This window comes from Colletotrichum tamarilloi (assembly GCF_030869305.1).
Source record: "Colletotrichum tamarilloi strain Tom-12 chromosome Unknown Scaffold_73.1, whole genome shotgun sequence".
NCBI classification, from domain to species: Eukaryota; Fungi; Ascomycota; class Sordariomycetes; order Glomerellales; family Glomerellaceae; genus Colletotrichum; species Colletotrichum tamarilloi.
This window is the reverse complement of record NW_026849456.1, coordinates 112,270-124,848: the sequence shown is the minus strand read 5'-3', so window position 1 is coordinate 124,848 and position 12,579 is coordinate 112,270. Positions and strand designations below refer to the sequence as shown.

Here is a 12,579-nt window from a genome sequence, read left to right as displayed (position 1 = left end):
CCGATAGACCTTGCTTGCGAACGACATCGAATCAATATCAAACCATACGACACATTAGATTCAACATTTAATAACGATATCACTCTTTGCCCTATCCCATCTTGCCAGTCTCGAGTCCGAACGAATAACACGAACGGCAGTGGAATCAACACAAAGTCCTGTCCATACTGGCAACCGGCGGTGCATATACTGCAAAGAACCCACACTCGCGCACCACTGCAACGAGTGTCAATCCAACTGGTTTTGCAGCTCCAAGTGTCAGAGGGCAAAAGCCCACAATATTGATGCTGCCAACTACATGGCCCTTTGCCCCGCGCAGAACAAACGACTGAATACCCACCGTTACCTCGCCGAGTCCCTCAGAGCCGGTACCTGCGAGCCTCCCACTGATCCGCAAACACGACAAGACTTCGGGTTCGATCTTTGCCAATATGGCAATAAACAAGAGGAACGCCTCCTTTGGGCGACATACAAGTGCCTTGGCTGTTTCTTCGACCTCGACAGCGTTGTTATCTAGGGATGGATGATTGCCAGGGGCAAGTCACTACTCGCCGAGATGATCAAGCAGTACTTTGCCGAGGTTCGCCTTTTGACCAAAGATGTATACATCTGGTGGTTTCGCCATAATCTCTGGGTCATCATACCTGAGGACAGCAGAATGGGATATGCCATGACAGTCCATACCGATCTCGTCCGGGAGTGCGCCAAAATGTCACGGGTTTCCTGTCAGATCCTGAATGGCTGGGACCGAGATCGAGAAAGCTGGTGGACCGGGCACACCATTGACTACATGGCAGCTCGCGTACGAGAAGCCATACGTTCGGTGGAACAAGAAGATCAAGCAATGGACGGGGTCTCGAGCTATACCTTGAGTGTCGGCAATACAGGCGGCGACTCCCCAAGTAATGATCCCTCGAGTAGTGACGCTACGTCAGGATAACGCAAACGATATCAGTCTCAAGAATGAAATACCCGTGCAAGATATCTATCAGAAATACTCAAGCGTACAGTGGCAAGAGATATCGGCGTGCTTACTTTGAGGGACAGACCTCAAGTAATTATGAGTAGTAAACAAGTGTTAGAGACTTCCCACAGCGATACAGTTCCCCATGCTCAGGTTTCGTGCGTGTCTTACAAAGTCAATATCAGGCAGCTCTCCAAAGGGAAGACACCAATAAAGGTATGTAAAAAGAGGCTGGATCATCTATAACTATCGTTTCTGATTGTATCTGCAGGCTTTCCGCGCTCAGCTCTCTGGTTTGCTACCTACGGGGCCATGGTGCTGGATGCTGGCGACAAACGGCTCGCTGCATATACTGCCAGACCTTCAATCTATCCGTTTGCTGGACAAAGGATCGAGACGACAAGGGTCATGGGATTCATGCTGTCCATTTGACCTCAAAGAACTTCTTCGTCTCTCAACAAGCTTCACTTGGGTGAATTCGAGAACCATTACCTCCAATTCTCCCCCTCTCGCATCAGCTACTCTTTTGCCTTCTTTCCACCAACTCATCCCTAACATTAACTTCTCTTAGCATCTGCCATTATTACAGAAGTTTCGCACCAGAAAAGGTTTGCTCTCCTCTTCGCCCAATGGACAGCAAACAACCCCAAACACCAACAACACCATGGCCGAAGTCAACCCCAACCAGCCCACCACCGAGATCCTGTTCAAGGACATTGTCGTGAGAAGACTTGCGACCGACCCACAGACCCTCCAGGACTTCTTCTTCGACCGCTGTATCACCACCAAGGGCCAGGAGAAGCTCCACGCCGAAGAGATCATGGGTGCTGTCGCCGGTCCCGTTGACGACGATTGATACTTGGCTCGCATCCCTGTCTTCATGGAGGGTCAGACCCGTCTCCGCCACAAGAAGGAGGCGCTCGAGGCGAAGGGCGAGTATGTCCGCACCGTTCGCGGCACGCGCTTCAGCTCGGTGCCCAACGTGGACCCAGATGGACCTCCCGCGGCTGGCCACGCCATCTTCTGCCCTGATGGCTTCAATGGCGTGCCCCTTAGCGAGATCGCCCGCGCTATGCAGAGTATGCCTGGTGTGGTAAGCTTTTTACTTCCCTACCAGTTCTTGCAGATTTGTTACTGATGTGTACGTGCTGCACAGAAGTTCCATGTCTTTCCCCGCAAGTAAGCCGACATGGCAGAGAGATACACTTAATAGGTCGCCAATTGAGATGGAAACATGGGCGTACACTGATTTGCGGTCGATTGAGATACAGAGAATTGTGCCTCGGCCTTAGCAAGGAGGCTTGTGACAGTTTAGATAGTCTTTGAGAGTTGCCCGTCGAAAACGAATCAACAATACCATTCAGTCACCACAGTCCTTGTTCCTCTGGTGGCTCTTTGCTAGATAGTCACTGTGTACCTCGGACCATCAAAGCCAGTGGCGTCTGTACCAATGAAGGACGAAGTAGCTATTTTGATTGACAATGAATTGTTTGAGATCTTGCATGGGACAAGGCTTGAAGGCATCTGTTGCTCTGTAAAAGCTTCGACCTCAAGAATCTATGTAAGCGCTCCATCCCATCCTCAAGTAGTTAAGATCACCATCCAGTACAAGCACACACACCTACGCGTTGGTACCAACAACAAAACAAACACAGCGCTACGTCACACCCAATACCCGATAGAAGCCAACTAACACCGAAAGAAACTTCCAAAAAAGAGCTACACTATGGAGAACGAGAAGAGCCAGACTTATTCCAACGAGGAGCAAGCCAAGCCCACAACCAGCTTTCTTCGAAGAGCAATGACACTGACTGAACTCCCGCAGACTCCCCAAGACCTGCCCGCCATGCAGATCTGGTTCTTCACTCGTTGCCAGTCCCACGACCAAGCCTTCAATCTCCTCCACATATACCAGACCCTCCTCATCGACCTCGACTTCACCCCGCGCGAGATCGAGGGCTGGCTGGCGCAGGGCCACCTCGGCCGCAACATCGTGATGCACTTTGAGAATAACCTAGGCAAAATCCCAGAGTCCCTGATGATGTGGTTGATGGCGCACATCTGGATCTTCGGTCTCGAGCCCGGTGCCGCGCTGCAGGAGGATGTGCCCGTCTTCAAGTTCTCGGATGAAGATAAGGAATTTTTGGGGCAGTTTGATGCTCCGCCAGAGTGGGCTGGCATGCGTGCCATGGAGATCGAGTTTGCGATGGAGTGGGAGCTTGAGATTGTTAGGTCGTTGGCGCGTGTGAGGACCGTGACGGAGCCGAAGGGATTTCTGAAAAAGTGGCTATTGGGTCCGGAGGAGGAGGAGGAGCAGGAGGAGGAGAATCCTTTGACGTGTGAGCGACGCCTTGAGCCCGATAATTGGAGGAAGTTGTACTCGAGCTGGGAATGGCGGCAGAAGATCGTGGACATGTGGTATCGCTCGCCGCGGAAGGATTGGATGAAGAAATGAGGTGGCGAAGCCAGGTAAGATTATTTTTCATTGAATTCTATGGATCTGCTTGATGAATTGATACCACGTTGATTCCACCAATGTGCCATGACCTACAGCTACATTGCGCTTGTTGCCATTTATCGCGGGGAGGTGATTATCTGTGGCGCGGAGCAGGCGGAGGTGAGCGTACCAAAACTAGCTGCGGGTTGAGGCTTGCGCACTTGTAATGATAGTGTAACGAATGGTTGTTTGGCGTCGAGGTCGGCCGCTTTCGAGAGGGCGTTCGATGGAGGGGCAAGGAGGGGCGTCGAGCACAGTGCGTAGGACGTGGTGGGGGTCGATGCCATTGAGGCCGACGCTGAATCTTGTATGCGCTACCAAGTGATTACATATGATTTTTGGTATTGAATATGATGGCCTTCTCAATTGGCAGTTGTCGCTCGCGAAATCGTGGTGGTCTGGATGACTTGGCGATGAAGTTGATGGGGGGAGGCAAAGGAAGGACGCGGATGGTGGGGGCTTATGTAAGTGAAGCTGCCAACGTCAACCGTGGGAAGGAGCCGGTCCCAAATTCCTTCCTCAAGACGGACATATGGGGGAGAAGATAAGGAAGGAACAAAGCAGAAATTATAAGGCGCCTTCCATTGAAAAAGCAGTATTCTGTGTAAAGAGCATCGTGATCACTTCAAAGTTTGCAAAAGGGAAGAATTCTTATGTCAGGGCCATCTCTATTAACAGCATGTCAATGTCAGCGGGTGCAGTACTATCAAGGCGACCGGTTCTCTATCTCCAAGCACAACTGTATGGCAAGACCTGCCGCATCCAAACCCAGCCATTGCACTTCCGTTTCCAAGCTCGATACGCCATATCGAAGCAAGCATCCGAGGGTATCGCAGAGAACAAGGTGGTGATGGTGTATGGTTTGTCCCATCAGGTAGCAAAAGGCACTGCGATGGTCAGCTCGAGCTCTCGTTGATGGGGAAGGGTAAGCTAATCACATCTGTGTAAATCTCATAATGCTAATGTCGAGCAATTGCCCTCATCATATCGAGGGGATTATCTTGCCAGTCTCGTCGAGCATTCAAGAGTACCAGTCAAAGTCGTCACCAGGTCGCTTACGAGCATCGTAGTACTCCTTCAACTCCTTCGCAGCGCGCGCAGCCTTAGCCTCGCTGACAAGATCCTCGGGGTCCCAGATGTACTGGTTCTCAAGGAACCACTTGTAATCACCCTGGTAATCATCCGGACCAAGCAAGACCTCAAACTTGGCCTTGATCTCCGCGGCCACATTCTTCAGACCATCCTCGTGGTGAAGCCACTCGTGGAGCTCCTCAGGCTTGACCTCAAAGTCCTCGAGGACGGTGCGGTAGACGTTGTAGAGCTTGCTCTGGTCGAGGGTGATGTAGCAGCGCGAGAAACCGTAGTCGGCCTTGACCTGCGCGTTGGTGGGGATCTCGTCGTTCTGGATGGCGGCGAGGAGGTCGTGGGCCGTGGTGCGCTTGGCGTTTTTGTTGCGCTTCGCGGGGGGCTTATTCTTCTTGACCGCCTTGTTCTTGCTTCCCTTGGGGCGGCCGGGTCCCATGATGGGTTTCTTGCAGGCCGGCTTGGGCTTGCGGGAGGCAGCGGCTGTAGTGGTCTTCTTGGAGGCGGGCTTGCGGGCGGCTGGCTTCTTCTTCTCGGGGGAGGGTTCCTCGGGCGAGGGCTTCGAGGGCTTCGAGGGCTTCGAGTCTGGGAGTTTCTTTCGGGTGGTGCGCTTGGGGGCAGGGTCCTCGGGGATTGTCTCGAGGACGGTGGCGGTGTTGTCCTCCTTGGAGGCCATCTTTGTCAGTCTTTGTTGATACAGGAAAGGTGTGGATAAGTGGTGATTGTTGGAGGTTTGGAAGGAAAATTGCCAGGAGGAGGATGTGAAGAAAAGTAAGAGGATGGGAAGACCCTGGATTGATGGGAGTGAATTGCTTGGGTAGGGTCTTAAAAGATCTCTTTGCGGGAGCGGACGGGAATGAGATACTCACCTCAGACGATCAGATCGGTTTAGAGTATCCGGAAGCTTCACCTCAGCTTTAATCAACCGGGCGACTTTTATACTAAGGCAGGTATGTAAGGATCAGCCCGTGGTAGGCCCTCACCCCGTGACTTCATAAATACTCCTCGTCCTTATTAACTACCCTTAATGCGAATATGGTCTTGGAATACGATGGAGGCGAAGAGGAGTGTGAAGGGGCGGTGGTTTATATGGGGTAAGGTATGATAAAGGGGATCCTTTACACCTATGTTAGAACATTTGACGAAGTGCTGCCCATGACGTTCAGACTCTGTTAATTGAACCCTCGAACGCGGCCTAAAAACCCCTCCATTCTGAACATTCAATACCAGAGGAGAACAAGCGTTCAACGCGGTTTAAGGAAGTAGATACATCATGCCTTCATCACTCTATCTCTCTCATTACGAGAGCTATGCAAGACGATGGGATTCTCTTCATGAAAGGCAGTTTCCAAACTCCTACTCCAACAAGCAATACCAAACAAAACACAGACAACCTCACAAGTAACCTCCCTCAAAAGCCAACACCTCACTCCTTCCACCGAACCTCACCATCCGCCCCCTCAGCATCAAACGCCAAAAACGCAATCTTCCTAACCCACCTCTCCTCCCCAAACAACCACCTCCAATTCTCCTTCCTCACACTCCGCTCATGCTTCTGAGGCAAAAACCGCCTCGCCTGCTCCAGCTCAACCTCCATCGCCCACTCGATCTGCGCGACACTATACCGCACCCACGCCCTCGGCCACCTCCCCTGCAGAAACGCCCGATCGTCCTCGGTGAACTCGAACACAGGCACATCGTAGTTCTGAATCTCGCCGCACCAGACGTGCTTATGCTGCTTCACCCACTTCCTTCGCTCCTTTGAGATCTTGTCCCCGGCAAAGGCGGTCTCGAGCATGAGGTGCGCGATGCGGTAGCCGAGGGATTTGTTGGATTTCCACTTGTAGAGCTCGTGGGAGGTGACGCCGAGGTCTAGGATGAGGGTGTTGTAGACGCCCAGCAGGGCTTTTGCGTCGTTGAGGGTGCGGCAGCGGGTAAAGTACCAGTCCTTGAGGACGTAGATATCTCTGGGGAGCTCGGTGGACGGGAGCGTGTCGTGGAAGAAGCCTGGCTCGGCGAGGGTGGTGGTTGTCGTTGTCGTTGCGGTCGTGGGTGGCGTGAGTGTGCTGCCCGTAGTATCCATCTCGTCAGTTTATTCTCCTGTTGGTCAAGCTCTTGGGGGTTATTTGAATCTGTAGAGGGAGTGTTTGGTTGCCGGTTTGTTGAAGTTTCTTTCTGGTGTGGCTTATCGAAGGTGATAGTCCTTGGTATTGTGGAAAGTTCTGGCTTATGTATTCCATCTCAGACTAAACCAACCCACAGCCAAGGAAACATTGCCATTGTAGCCGTAGACAAACAATGCCGAACACAAGGGATCAAGCAAGAAAGGTCAGATTGACAAAGAAGCTGTCAAAGCTGTTAGCGATAACCCAGATTGGACCAAGTCAAGGTGGTGCTTGTGTCCTCAAAGGCCCGAGGAAGAAAGAGGGCGGCGGCTTATTGCCCCGAGGGCCATCTATCATCATATTCGTCTACTGCTATGCTGCTGATGCGCATCAAATCGTGTAGACAACAATCCCGCCCAACAAAGTCTAGTAACTCCAGCCGGGTCGTTGCAGTGATGCATTCCAGCCATTGGGGTATTCCATGTAATACGATTGCTCAACATTTCCATAAAAGCTTTTTCCTACCGCCATTGCGTCTCCATCCCAATTCCTGCCAAGCGAGTATGACCCGCGAGCCCCCTCATTTTCCTGCGTCGCGCATTGCTCATCATGCTATACCCTTGCTCTCCAGTATCTTGCTTAGCTCCTTCAGCCGCACAGGTTTAGTCAGGAATAGATCGATGCCACTCGCAAACGCTTCTTGCTGTGCATTGGCTGATGCCAATCCCGTAAGCGCGATGATCAGACAGCGTGACAGGCTGTCATTCGTCTCTATAGCACGAATCCGTCGTGTCGCCTCGAAGCCGTCCATCACAGGCATCGAGATGTCCATCAGAATACAGTGATACTCGCCCGGTGCTTGGCGGAACTCGTCTAACGCTTCTTGCCCGTCTCTTGCGTTCCGATAGTCGTGTCCAAGCCTCGTCATGTACGTTGCCAGCATCTTGAGGTTGAGTGGGTTGTCGTCCACCAGGAGAAACTTGGGACGAAATCCTCCCGTCTTCTTTGGTCTGTGAGACAATCGGGGGGTGTCTTGGCCATCGAGCGTTAGCCTCTTGGGATGTTCTTCCGGCGTGTCCGGTAGAGCGACATCCTCAGGCCTTGGATCCGTTTCTCTCGCCTGCACAGCTTGGTCATCCACACTCTGCTTTGCTTCGACTTCGGTACTTGGCAACTCCTTCAATCTCTCGGGGAGATCCTCTCTGGTCGGAACATCCGGAAGGGCTTCGGTGCTTCCCACGTCCGTGAGTCTGTCTTGTGCACACCCAGTCGGCGTGTCGCCACCCGCGTTGGACGCTTCTGGGCTGGCCAAGGATAACATTGTAGGAGTTGGTATCGCCCGTTCTTGCATTTTCGTCCATCGCTTGAAGCTCAGCAAAAGCACCTTGGCAAGTTTTCTCGGGCCAATCCTTGTAGACAAATTCTTAGTTGAAGCCGATCACTGATTCGGAAGGTACAAACTTACGGCTGTGAGATGAACTCAAATACGATGCGATTACCGGTGAATCGTGCCGAGGTAGCTAGTTGGCGCGCGATAAGCGCGTTCCGGCATATCACCACGACCGGTGTGTTAATGATGCCTAAGCGTCGCTCCGTCAAGAGCTGCTCTAGTTGCTTTTCTGTAGACAGAACCAAGTCGGGAAGGAGTTGTTGCGAGGGCGGGATGGACTGGTCAATGATTTGCATATGAAGCCATTCCCTGCAGAGATTTGTGACCAGTGCTCCTTCGCTGGGGGTGTTGCTGGCCAACTCGTCGGGCATTTTGACTCCGTAGTCTTCAGGGAAACCCAACAGTTTGACTCTTAGACCCATGAGTTCGCCGACAGATGCCCGAAAGGCATCAATGTTGCCATCTTCCACGTTGGCTGCCGTTGGTGATGCTGGGTTGGCGCATAGCAAGGGAAGTTGAACCCTCACTTTCGTCCCTCGTCCGACCTTACTCCATACCTGGATAGACCCACGCAGCTTGCTAACTATCCGCTTGACCAAGCTCAGACCGAGACCGGCTCCGGCAGAAAAAGAGTCCTCTTGAGCGAAGGGCGCGAATAGATGATGTTGTAGGTATTCATGACTAATGCCACGTCCAGAATCTACCACATCGATTTGAATGATAGCCTTAGTGGATGGTACATCAGTCAACGGGGCCAGCTGATTAACATTGACGTTGACGAATCCCTTTTCTGTGTACTTGAGCGAGTTCCCTAGGAGATTCATGATGACTCGCCTCAAAGCTCCAGGCTGTGTATGGAAACCCCAGGAGACCGCGGGTGAAATGTCGAAAGTGACGGATACGTCTCCGAGGATGAGTTGTAAATCCCCGATTTTGTTGGTTCTCGTCGCCATTTCTTCCATTGCTTGCATGCTGTCAAGTTTGCGTAATGCAGTAGTATCGGCGTGGTCTGTCGGTCTGTTGCCCGCAAGTTGGGCCACAGAGATGCGTTGGTAGCTGAAGCCAGCACAAACACTCTCAACAACCTCTTCCGACAGAACGTCGACTTCGACATTTGATGTGATGCTCATCATACCAGCTTCGATGCTAATCTTTCGATCCCGAGCTCTCAAGCCTCGCTCACCAAATGTGGTTGAGTTTCTCCGGTGGTTTGACGGGCCGATGAAGTTGTTGATCTTGCTCCAGTCCAGGAGGTGGTCTATTGTTTCCAGCAGTGTGCGACCACAATTTTCGATCGAAACCAACGTCTCTCCCTGGAAAGCGTCCATAGTGGTATCGTGCAACAACTCTGCGCCAAGAATAATGCCGTGGAGCGGGGAGCGTAGCTCATGAGAAAGTGAGCTCAACAAATCCGTCTTCGCCTTGTCAACAAGCATCGAGCTGACGTGATCGACCTCTGACATGATGACTGATGCAAAGGCGCGTAAGTAGCTGAGCTCGCCTTCGATGGTAAGCACTCGAGTTGGAGTCTTGGTACAGGCGAATCCGCCTGCGTACCAACGTTGCTTTTGTACGTCCCACAAAGGTATGATGGCCATGCTTCTGGTTCCTGAAAATAGGCCGCTGAGAGTTTTCCCTTCGTTCCGTCTCGAGTAGGCATGCTTTCGTTTCTTGTTTCGTTGCCGTTCGTCCTCGGTTGGGCCCTGTATAATATCTACGATCTCCTGAAGTGGTGTTTCTGGCTGTGCGATATGGTCGTCGCCGGAATGGTCGCTGGATTGGATAGAGCCGTTCTCGTCGAAGCTGAAAATTTTACCTTGCGGATATCTTCGTAACAATTTCGTAAGGAACTTTTCGGATATGGAGGTGTGATTCAGAGACGGTAGGTCTCCGTCGACGCTTGAGGTAGATGAACTCGAGAAGCCGAGGATCGCACATAGGCTGTCGTCTTGGTCGCTATCGCTGCCCAAAACACTCCCGGTACTTAGACTAGGGCTTGTTTGCTCGTCACTAGATGATGAGGATGAGACTCGGCCCCTGGCAGACCTCATGTTGGTCGCTCTAGGGACAGCAAGCCCTCCGAACGAGCCGATACTGGCGTCCACAAAAAGCACGCTCTCAACCTCTATAGCTTCTCGAACAATGTTGGCGGCCTTTGAGAAAATGTGCCGGATATGTGACATGTGCGAGTCACCGTCTCCCTGCGAAACACTTTCTGTCCCTGAATGGATACTTTCCAAGGAGGTCCCGGACACAGATGGGAGTGCTTCCGGGTCTTGGTTTGGCTGAGGATAAGGTCGAGAATCCGCTGTAGGCGAGACTGGCTTATCATCTGGTGCTTGGACTTTTGGCTGTGGCGCATTCTGCATCGCAACAGCAGACGACTGATGTTGTTGTGTTTGAGAGGCCTCGAATGCCACCTTTTCTCTGTTGCGTTCGATCCTTTGCTGGTTCTTGTTCAGAGCCCCCTCAAATGACGGGTGGTCATCGAACGAGTCAATATTATTCCTGTCCCTCCATCCCGACATGGTGCTCTTGCCCTCGACGAAGCTACCAACGCCGCGAACCATCCTGTCTGCGCGTCGGTGATCGTCCCTGTTCCGTTTTGCGTCGAGATAGTTCAAGATCACTTTCGAAATATCCTGCATAAGTTGATTTTCCACATTGTCAAAGCTTTTGCGCGGGGTATCTCCGTAGATGCTAAAGACACCAATGTGTATACCGCTTTGTGAACGGATTGGGACTCCGGCATAGAAGCGACATTGCGGCGTGTTCAGACAGAAGGCTCGCTGGGAGGTCCTAGGATCTTCAGAAAGGTCTGGAATAACGGTAACAGGTAGCTGATGGGGACCCGAAGGATGTTGTTCGTCGAGGTGATCGGAGATTGAGAGGATGAGCTCGCATATGCCGGAAGATCGTGGGATAGCAGTGCCGCACAGTAGTAGCTGGTCGATATCCCCGCGCTGGGTTTCTGGAGGATTGGTGTCGGGAGTCAGAGCGAGTGACTGCGTAGCTTCAGCAATGACGTACTGATACTTGCTGTCGAAGAGGGATATCATGGCTCGGGTCGCATTCAGGCGTAGAGCGCCGAGTTCAGCGAAGGAAGTGAGTGCCGCATCAGGACATGACCGAAGTTCCGAGGATGGCTTGAGATTGTTTGGGTCGTTGTAGACTGTATGTGCGATCAAGGAACTGTCATATCTGCGGAGGCGGTCAGGAAATTCAATACTAAAGATGAGCGAAGCTTGCATTGACGAAAAGCCGTCGAGGCCGATAAAGAAGCACTTTGGGGCGCGGACCTGAATGTCTCCCTCTCGCGGCGACCCTCAGAGACGGCCTTGGCCGGCGGAGTGTTGACCATGGCCGGGCAGCGTGAATTGTATATCACGAGAGACCGGCCGCTCCTCTGTCGGTTCTACTTGGTTGCGCAATATGGGTCGAAGCACGCCTTGATATCCGCGGGCGAGATATTATTGACCTACACTTTTCATGTCAACTTGAGCTACTATTTGTGCGACCAAGAACAATTCCGAGAAATGAATCATGCCGGATCATTTTGCGACCGAAATGCACTTGTCTGTGGCTATCAAGGAAGGCAGGGGGGGAACGAAGAACTTCTAAACCAACCGGACGCAAGTGGGGGGGGGATGAGGTTGAAAATACACACAGTGCCCCTCCGTCTTCCCACGATGGACTGGCTCAAGAAGGCCTTCGTGGGCATGCATCCCAGCGTCACCGGGCATATGGTGAGTTGCTCAAGACAAGCGGCTGGAGATCGGCAAGAGTACAAGAGGTGTATAGAGCACAACTCTATGGAAGGTAAGGCTGATAGAGGGGCATAGAGGATTGCCAAGGCCAACGCAAGAGAACAGTGGGAAAAGGCGAAGGAATGGGAACAAGCAGGTGTACCAAGATTGGTAGAACGGGCAGAAGATAGGGATACACTCACAGGCAGGCTGCCGTCACCGCAGATGATTGCTTGTTGGGAGAGGAACGTCGCAAATGTCGCAGCCTGTCTAGAACATGGCGGGCGGAGGTGGGAGGAGTAGTGGAAGGGAATATGGCAAATGAGAAGATGGCAAACGTGAAGATTGCGATGGAAATGACGATGCGCTGGACGTTGAAAATGATGTATCGTTCAGGTCGCGCTCTCTCTCTCTCTCTCGGTTGGGCTGGGCTAGGGCGGGAGGGGGGGGGGGGGTTAGGTCGGATGCCGAAGAGGGCTGGCTCGAGTGATACGGGAGGTTCGCTTGAGGTGAGGAAGGGAGGCGAAACCAGGCGAATTACCCAAGGGCTAGGCGCAAGAAGAACTCGCCGCAGATCGATCTCCCCCGGTTCAAGATTGCGGGAAGAGGTTGGCAGAGGAAATCAAGCATGGAATAGAACCGATGCAAAAGCACAAAGACTGGAATCGGCAAATTGCTGGGGCCAAGTTTCTGGTGGCGATTGACGCGGGATGGGTGAGGTAAGTGGTTGACCTCAGAGACTGGACGACGGGGTGGAGGGAGCTGAGTACAGATAGAGTAGGTAGAGATCAGGT

The 12,579-nt window shown here is 52.4% G+C and overlaps 7 protein-coding genes across 7 annotated transcripts; 4 read left to right on the top strand and 3 right to left on the bottom strand.

Moving 5' to 3' along the window:
* Positions 1 to 76: 76 nt before the first annotated feature.
* CTAM01_12232 (uncharacterized protein) lies at positions 77 to 517 on the top strand (the record flags this gene model as incomplete). Its single annotated transcript, XM_060528239.1, has 1 exon — positions 77 to 517. A coding segment is annotated over one exon (441 nt), but the record flags the coding sequence as incomplete, so codon positions are not given.
* A 39-nt stretch (positions 518 to 556) lies between these two features.
* CTAM01_12231 (uncharacterized protein) lies at positions 557 to 1,820 on the top strand (the record flags this gene model as incomplete). Its single annotated transcript, XM_060528238.1, has 2 exons — positions 557 to 802; positions 1,554 to 1,820. 2 exons carry the CDS (start codon positions 557 to 559, stop codon positions 1,818 to 1,820), a joined length of 513 nt encoding a protein of 170 aa, XP_060377139.1.
* Positions 1,821 to 1,844: 24 nt separating this feature from the next.
* CTAM01_12230 (uncharacterized protein) lies at positions 1,845 to 2,147 on the top strand (the record flags this gene model as incomplete). Its single annotated transcript, XM_060528237.1, has 2 exons — positions 1,845 to 2,057; positions 2,121 to 2,147. The coding sequence occupies 2 exons, from the start codon at positions 1,845 to 1,847 to the stop codon at positions 2,145 to 2,147; spliced, it is 240 nt and encodes a 79-aa protein (XP_060377138.1).
* A 543-nt stretch (positions 2,148 to 2,690) lies between these two features.
* CTAM01_12229 (uncharacterized protein) lies at positions 2,691 to 3,419 on the top strand (the record flags this gene model as incomplete). Its single annotated transcript, XM_060528236.1, has 1 exon — positions 2,691 to 3,419. One exon carries the CDS (start codon positions 2,691 to 2,693, stop codon positions 3,417 to 3,419), a length of 729 nt encoding a protein of 242 aa, XP_060377137.1.
* A 1,063-nt stretch (positions 3,420 to 4,482) lies between these two features.
* Positions 4,483 to 5,220, bottom strand: CTAM01_12228 (uncharacterized protein; the record flags this gene model as incomplete). Its single annotated transcript, XM_060528235.1, has 1 exon — positions 4,483 to 5,220. The coding sequence occupies one exon, from the start codon at positions 5,218 to 5,220 to the stop codon at positions 4,483 to 4,485; it is 738 nt and encodes a 245-aa protein (XP_060377136.1).
* Positions 5,221 to 5,970: 750 nt separating this feature from the next.
* Positions 5,971 to 6,627, bottom strand: CTAM01_12227 (uncharacterized protein; the record flags this gene model as incomplete). Its single annotated transcript, XM_060528234.1, has 1 exon — positions 5,971 to 6,627. One exon carries the CDS (start codon positions 6,625 to 6,627, stop codon positions 5,971 to 5,973), a length of 657 nt encoding a protein of 218 aa, XP_060377135.1.
* A 629-nt stretch (positions 6,628 to 7,256) lies between these two features.
* CTAM01_12226 (hsp90-like protein) lies at positions 7,257 to 11,400 on the bottom strand (the record flags this gene model as incomplete). Its single annotated transcript, XM_060528233.1, has 3 exons — positions 7,257 to 8,058; positions 8,115 to 11,240; positions 11,339 to 11,400. 3 exons carry the CDS (start codon positions 11,398 to 11,400, stop codon positions 7,257 to 7,259), a joined length of 3,990 nt encoding a protein of 1,329 aa, XP_060377134.1.
* Positions 11,401 to 12,579: the final 1,179 nt, after the last annotated feature.